The sequence below is a fragment of the Mandrillus leucophaeus genome, unplaced genomic scaffold, assembly GCF_000951045.1.
Source record: "Mandrillus leucophaeus isolate KB7577 unplaced genomic scaffold, Mleu.le_1.0 Scaffold1427, whole genome shotgun sequence".
NCBI lineage: Eukaryota > Metazoa > Chordata > Mammalia > Primates > Cercopithecidae > Mandrillus > Mandrillus leucophaeus.
In genome coordinates, this window is record NW_012101396.1 from 302,133 (window position 1) to 310,242 (window position 8,110).

Here is an 8,110-nt window from a genome sequence, read left to right on the forward strand (position 1 = left end):
AAGTTCACTTTCCCCATTCTGTGGAAGTAACCAGTGGTGTCCCTGGGGAGAAGCCTTGGTTCAAATTCTCCTTCCCCTCAATGGCCAATGAGTAGATACTGTAACTGAAAACTAGAAAAATAAAAAACATGGCAATTGTCTGAACAGAAAATATAGAAAGAGTAATACTGGAAATGAAAACAGGCACTGGAGCAACTCAAATGCTCAGGTTTTGACAGAACTTCTGTTGTTGTTGGATAGTTTGTTTACAGTCCCATTTTGCTGAAATGAGTATGTATACTGCAAAATGTTTATAAGTAAATGATAAAAAAGGCAAGTTCTTGCACTGCAATGAATTGAAATCATGATATTGTGAAAGGAGGGTCTATTTTGAGAGAGGATTTGTCTTTTGAGGACAGGAACAGAGGCCTTAGTGGATAGTAAAAGCACTGGCTGGTTTTCCTAGGTACTAGGGAAAGATGCTCAAAGTGAGCAATGTGGAGGTCTACTACTTTCTATCCAGCCCAAACATTCCTCCTTTTTTCCTTTTCAGGTCTTTGCTGAAGTACAGAATAAGTTGGCCCCTTTCCTTAAATCTCCTCAGACTTGTCCCATAATGACCAGAGGAATAAAGAAGGAAAATTGGGAGAAAAATTGCCAAGAACAAATGGGTAGACACTGAGAAAGCCTGAAGTAGGAAGCTCATAAAGTACTTACAGTATGCAACCAGATTTGAGAAGATTCCATATTATCTTGGCTGCTAGGAATTGGAGATGAAACTCTAAGGACAGTTAAATCAAACTGACCTGAATTAGAGGAAGTAGGGGATCTCTGAAGGGAAACTGCCCTGAACATGGTTTTTATAAATAGTTGGATGCCCTAGGGAAACTAGTACTCTGTAAATGGCCCCAATTTGGAGTATTGGAGAACACCATCAGATATTAACAACTATAAAGAAATGTATCCAGGAAATTAGAAAGAAATGTTACCATGAGTTTGTATCTACTTTGTTAAAGAGACAGTCCAGTATCTCCAAGCACCTGGATGATCTGCTTCTCACTGAAATGCAAAGAATTGGTTTCTAAAAATCTATTTCCAAAAATTATCTTTTTCTCTGAAGGTTTTTATATTTATATATAAACAGTTCAGAATGTCTGGTAGGGAAATTGCTAAACAATTGGCTAATGAGAAAGACATTTAGGAGCCAGTTTTTGATGGGAAATCATCCAAATTGGATGGAGACAAAAGAGTTCTGTCCTGGCTTGTGGTTTTGGCCTATCAGTGGAAGACAGCCACAAAATACTATTGGTAAATCACTACAATTACAAAACAATGAGATTGATGCAGCAGCAAAAATAATTGTTTATAAAGTGGTTTCCAGGACAAAACTTACCAAATACTGGATTGGTTCGTATTTTGTATGACGTTCAGTGCATAGAGCTCTTATGATAAAAATAAAACTCTTGCCATTGACATTCTAATGATTAAAAAACTGAGTCCAAGACGTATGAAGCATATCCGTGTGGATTAGGTTAGCTTATGTATGACAAAATAAAAATCCTCATTTCCAAATGGGTGCCCTGAAGACCTATAATGGATGATTCACAGTACAGCCAATATATTGATGCTCCAGCAAGACCAGTGTGGCTATCTCTGACAGGTTAGACACCCTGGAGGTACATGTGCACACAAAGGGACAATGTAGAAGGATACATTGCCTTTACCTGAGCATGAATGAGCCCAGGGTGTTGTGCCAGCAGTTTCCACACCTATTCAACTAGATCATGAGTATGAGGTTTGACAGCAAAGCTCAAAACTGTCTCTCACTCCAGGTATACTGCTGTGCCTAAGGCACTACCCACTTAACAAGACAGAAGGTTCTTTAGTTATTGACAGTCACATGCAGGTTATAAGGCCACTCTCTTGCCAATAAATGTAGCCACCTCAGAATCCATAATTGGTGTTTTCCTCAAGTTGTTCAGAGAAATATCCAGTGCCTCTGACCCCAAGTGTAGGTCATGATCTGAATATAAAAATTACTTCCCATCTTTCCTATCAACCCAAGCACGAAACAGACAAAGGTGACATCATCTCATTTCCCAGCCCAGGAGTCACTAATTCTTAGTTTTTACTCAATGACCAACGACCCTATTGCAAGCATTTATCTTCTCAGTAGCCATACCCCTTATTGGGTTGTGTCCCATATCACAAGTTTCATGGTGAACAAAACCCAGAGCAGTGTTTGTTAAGATGATGGAGTACAGAAAAGAGTCTAGCCAAGGCTGGGCACAGTGGCTCACGCCTGTAATCCCACCACCCTGGGAGGCTGATATTGGAGGATTGCTTGAGCCTGGGAGGTTGAGGCTGCAGTAAGCCATGACTGCACCACTGCACTCCAGCCTGGGTGACAGAGTGAGGCTCTGTCATAAAAATAAACAAATAAATAGTCTTGTCAACCTATGGTCTGAATCCCCAGGCGTATTTATAATGTGGCCATACTTAACATGATGGGACTTGATGGAATACAGTAAGTCCTCACTCAACATTGTCCACTGGTTCTTGGAAATTGTGACTTCAAGTGAAATAACATCTAACAAAATGAATTTTTCCCCTTATCAGTGTTGTAACAACATTGAACAATGTAACCAAACAACATGAAACAATGTTGTAACTAAACAACATTGAACAATGTTGTAACTAAACAACATTGAACAATGTTGTAACTAAACAACATTGAACAATGTTGTAACTAAACAACATTGAACAATGTTGTACATTGTTTGTACATTGTTGTACAATGTACACCTGCTGTACATTGTTTTACTTAATGTTGTAGTCTTCAAGAACCTATGGATAATGTTAAGTGAACTATTGCTATACAAATAAAGACGGCTTGAGCCTTTGATTTTCAAATCACAAGTGGGGAAGCAGAAGAGCTCCTTTATTGATTGGACTTGGACAGAGAAAACAAAGCCCACTGGGAAGAGCCTTGACATAAGTTTTTTTCTCATAATTAAAATTATTTCTTTAATACACACTTATGCATTGTTTGTAAATTCCTCACTTAAAACAGTAAGTGGTGAAGAGTTTTTAAGTTTTTAAGAGTGATAGAACATATTCAACTATTTGAGAAAGTAATAAAGCTAATTGAATAGCATTATATAATGAAATTTAAACATCATTCAAAAGCATTTCAAATAACCGAAGAGTTTCAAATGGAGTATTTTATTCATATGTTAGTTATCATTTTAACATATACACAAACACTGACACACTCTGGTCTGCGTGGAACAAGGGTGGTCTAAATATCCTAAAAGAAAATGAAAAATTAAAGTACATTAATTTTTCATTATTATAGGCAATTACGTCCACATCACTTACAAAGCTATTACTGATATTGTCCAAGGAAGCAGAGTGGTACAGAGGAAGGAAACTTGAGGGTAAATTCATCAGTGACATAACTGAGATCTCAACATGAGAAAGCTGACAAAACACGAATTTTTGCTGTGAAATTTCTCTTTGCAAAATATGAAGAAAAGTCAGTCAATGGGCAGTAAATAAGAGTACGTGGTGAACTTCTGCTGTCAATTCTTCTCACAGTATCTTGCAGAGGCATCAAGAAAATTGCTTAGTCCTTCTCTGGGACCAGTTTCAGAACTTTTCCAATTGCAATGGTCTTACCCTCATCTCTTAAAGTAAAACGACCCATCTGAGGAAAATCTTTGAACGTCTCGAGGCAGATGGTTCCTGCTGTCCTTAAACGAGCAATGCATACTTGATCTTGTTTCACGAAGCGGGGTCGTGTCTTACTTTTTTCTCCTGATTTTTTGTCTACCAAGGAGATTAAGGCTGTTATCTCAACTTCCTCAATACAAGTATGAATGTGCAGCACCGCATTATAACCTGGGCAGATGATGGATTTGTGCTCAATAATCACTATCTGAACATCAAACGTGCGTCCAGAATGGCAGAGGTTACTAGGATCACAAAGTATGAATCCTGGAAGAATCTCTTCTTCTTCAATTCCCTTCAGTCTGATTTTGAGGTTTTCACCTGGGGCTACAAAATCAGTTTCAGTATCATCAGAAAGTATTCCAAGAACTTCTACATTGTGCTTGTTTGGCATCATCACAAGCTGCTGGCCTTTAAAAATGGACCCAGATTCCAGCTTTCCCAGGACCACAGTGCCCATATCCTTGTACTTATCCACAATTGGCAGTCTTATTGGTCCATCAATTGATCTGTTGAAGTTTGGCAAGTTATCCAAATACGGAATAAATGGTAGTCCAGTGTACCAAGGGCAGAAATCTGATTGCTCTTTAATATTTGCTCCGGTCAGTCCTGAGCAGGGCATAAAGTGAATGTCCTTTTTTGGACTGAAGCCGACCTTTTTCAAAAAGGGTACCAGTTTTTCTTTACATTCTTCATATCTCTCGATGCTCCAATTTACTGTGGGATCATCCATCTTATTAATAAGCACTATTAAATGTTTTACCCCTGCCGTTTTTGCCAACATCGCATGTTCTCTTGTCTGTCCACCTTTTTCAAATCCAGTTTCAAACTCTCCTTTCCTGGCAGAGATGACCAGCACAGCCAAATCAGCTTGAGAAGCACCACCAATCATATTTGGGACAAAACTCTTGTGGCCAGGGGCATCTAAAATTGTGAAATGTTTCCTTTCTGTTTCAAAATAAGCACGACCCACTTCGACTGTTTTACCCTTGTCTCGTTCTTCCTGATTTGTATCTAAGGCCCAGGACAAATACCATGTTTCTCTGTTTTTCTCCTTAGCTTCTCTTTCATATTTCTCCAGTGTTCTTTTGTCAACCATTCCAGTCAAAAACATTATCTGTCCTCCGATGGTTGACTTGCCAGCGTCTACATGGCCAATGAATACTACATTTACGTGTTCTTTCTTAGGAGCACCTGAGGGTACAATCATATATTTGGATTTTCTTATTTCCTCTTTTTCCTCCATCATTTCCTGGCCACTTTCTTCTGGGGGCCCCGAATCTCCCGAGGAACCACCCCCAGGCTCAGTTTCACTTACTTCTTTACTGTGCTCCCATGATTCTTCTAGGGCCATTTCCACCTCTCCATTTTCTACAACAGGTTCTGAAAGTTCCATGGTAACGGCTGAATTGGAACCTTCAAGTGACACTAACGGTTCCTCTCGGGAAGGTTCCACAGGTGCCCCCCGTCCCATCCTTTTACCTTGAGGGTATCCCGCGCCGGTGCAGGTTTCATCGTTGCTGCCGGAGCCGGCCGGGAGGGTGGGCGGCTGAGTCGGGCCCCGCAGGAAGGACGGCACGAACTCCGCGGCGTGTACGTTAGGCACGAAGGGCTTGGCGTTGACGTTGAGCTGACGGCTGAAGGCCGAGCTGAGGGGCTCGCGCTGGGCCTCGGCCACCGCAGAGGAGACTCCATCCCCGCTCGGGGCCGACCCCGGGGCTTCCATGTCCACCTGGTCCCAGCAATCGGGCGCCGAGTCGCTGCTGCTGCTGCCTGAATCCATGGTCTCAGAACTTGCTGTGTGGCAGTGAGGGAGCGGGCTCAACAGACCAGAAAGAGCGGGCTCCGCCGGCGGGGTTAAGGCAGCAAGAGCGAAGAGCCAAGGGGTAGCGACACGAACCTTAGCGGCACCGCGGAGGCAGCTAAGCGCCGATGCTGCATTCGCAACTGCGGCGGCAGCAGCAGATATGGCGGCTCAACACTCTCCTCTTGTGTGTGAGCGGATCTCCTCCCCCAAACCCCAACCACTTCCGACTCCTCCACCCCCGACCCAACGCCGGGCGTGGATTGACCCCTCGCTGCCATCCGTACGCTTGGCTTCCTTACTTCTTAAGCCAGGACTAAGTCCAAAAGTACTGTTTTTTAAAACGAAAATTTCCATTCACTTTTTGTTCACACGATCTGGGAGAGCGATTTGACCACAATCTGATGATTAAATCTAGACAGGAACACATGATATACAATTCTACTAAAAGATTCAAGTAAAAGTGAACATTCCTATTGAACAAATGGGAGGCAGGGTAAGGGTTAACTTATACAGAAATTCAGAAACACAGAAACTGAAGGGAGAGGCAAGGAATGAGTAGGGAGGGACTAATGAAATATATGAGTCTGTAGCCGAACTTAGGAAATGAAACTTAAGATCACTCATTAATTTGAAATTCAGAGGTCTTTTGATTTTCCCTTTCCAGTGGGCCCCCATAAGCCTGTAACTTCTGCTGATGGCTTCTATAGTTTAAAGATAGGGTTTCAACTTCTTTTCATGTTAAGCACCCTGGCTGTCTGAGGGGAGAGAATTTCCAAGGAGATCCTTGTTCCAGTGAAGCTTCTAGTCACTTCATATGCAGATGCCTGCACAATGGCTGGCCTGCCATTCAATGGTGGATCACGTAGACAAGCACAAGACTCAGATCACTCTGGTTTTACCAACCAACTGTATTCTGGGTTTATCGGCACTACTCACCAGCACCTCCCTAGTACATCCTGTGTCCATAGGCCTCGAGTTTTCCTGCCTTATTCCGGGGGGCCTGGAATCCTACTCACTGCACTGGCTTTGCTCTAAGAAACAATCAGTGGCATGCTGAACCCCTCTACAGTTTATGGTAATGAGACAAGACTGTAGGTGTCAGCCTAATTAAACCAATTAGGACTTCTGAGATGAACAAAGACCTTAAGACCCTAATCAAAAGAATCTCACTCTCAGAAAGTGTTAACAGTTGAGCCAAAGCCTCAGCGACCTTGTTTGTAAGTTAATTTAGTGCAAACTGACATAGAAAATACAAACTTATTCCTCTGAATCTGTTTTCAGTCTTCATGTACTCAAATCTGTCACCTTTTCTTTTTATGAATTCAGGTTTTGTGACATACCTAGAAAGACTACTCAGTCCAAACAACCTGCTTAGTACAAGATGGTGTCACATAGTTGGAATTTTTTTTTTTTTTTTTGAGACAAAGTTTCACTTTTGTTGCCCAGGCTGGAGTGCAGTGGCATGATCTCAGCTCACTGCAACCTCCGCCTCCCGGGTTCAAGCAATTCTCCTGCCTCAGCCTCCCGAGTAGCCGGGATTACAGGCGTCCGCCACCACGCCCAGCTAATTTATATATATATATGTATATATATTTAGTAGAGACAGGGTTTCACCATGTTGGCCAAGCTGGTCTTGAACTCCTGACCTCAGGTGATCCACCTGCCTCGGCCTCCCAAAGTGCTAGGATTACAGGCATGAGCCACCACATCTGGCCTCATAGTTGGATATTAAATAAATCCAACAACAAAGCGAAATATTGTAAAACCAAGTACCTGATTTATAACTTGAGAATTGTGTTCTCCAGACTTTAGGGGTAGGAAAAAAAGACAGACTTGGACCCTTGATGTTTTCACTCTGGGGTTGCCACAGTTATATTAGCTCTGTACTGTTTCCAAACCTTTAGATATCAAACACCTTCATTCTTTTTGCCTCGGTTATGGATTAGTTATTTACAGTGACATAAAGAGAGTGTGCACACCTATTCACAATAAACAGGAAGAACTGAGAGGCAGAACGTGCAGAGAGACCCTCCACACAAGTGCTGGAGCCTTCTTGGACATTGTGTGAACCTAGAATTGGCATTTCTGGGAGAACTTGTCAAGGTTTTGGCAGCCGTGTTCACATGAGGTAATTCATCCAAGGAAGCAGAAGACGTCTGGGATTTTTCCTTCACCTGGGTCAAATGCATTGGTCATGAGCATATTGGCATGACACTACTTAGTGATATCTCAGAGAACATCGGATACTTCACTGTTAGAACCATAAAGGAGAAATCAGAAATCGTCTGTGAATGTCCTCATAATCCATCATTCCTGAGGTTCAAGGGGAGGCAGGTCAATGCAAAAGAGAGAAGCACTGACCAGATTGTATCCAGAGAGATAGGCCTTGGACAAAAATCTTTTGATTTGTGTGATCGGATGCTTGTATCTAGTCTTTCTGCCTAAGAGTTCATCAGTAAATGAGAGAATTTGCCTCACCAAAGAGGAAAATTTAAAAAAGAGTGTAGGTGATATCCAACCATTGCTTGATTCAATCTTTTTCCTCCTTTAAAAATCTTTTTTATTGTAAAATATAGCACAAACACAGAAAGT

The 8,110-nt window shown here is 41.9% G+C and overlaps 1 protein-coding gene across 2 annotated transcripts; it reads right to left on the bottom strand.

Moving 5' to 3' along the window:
• Window positions 1–2,884: 2,884 nt before the first annotated feature.
• GSPT2 (G1 to S phase transition 2) lies at window positions 2,885–5,731 on the bottom strand. Of its 2 annotated transcripts, XM_011974189.1 has the most exons (2): window positions 5,424–5,674; window positions 2,885–5,360 (listed from the first exon to the last, which is right to left on the bottom strand). In XM_011974189.1, the coding sequence occupies exons 1-2, from the start codon at window positions 5,492–5,494 to the stop codon at window positions 3,608–3,610; spliced, it is 1,824 nt and encodes a 607-aa protein (XP_011829579.1). In that variant the 5' UTR covers window positions 5,495–5,674; the 3' UTR covers window positions 2,885–3,607. The 2 variants fall into 2 exon arrangements, with proteins under 2 accessions (XP_011829579.1, XP_011829578.1); XM_011974188.1 differs by having other exon boundaries at window positions 2,885–5,731.
• Between the last annotated feature and the right edge of the window lie 2,379 nt (window positions 5,732–8,110).

What these genes read in the sequence shown, in the direction of transcription:
- GSPT2 (XM_011974188.1), bottom strand. Translation starts at nt 5,494, where the DNA reads ATGGATTCAGGCAGCAGCAGCAGCGACTCGGCGCCCGATTGCTGGGAC.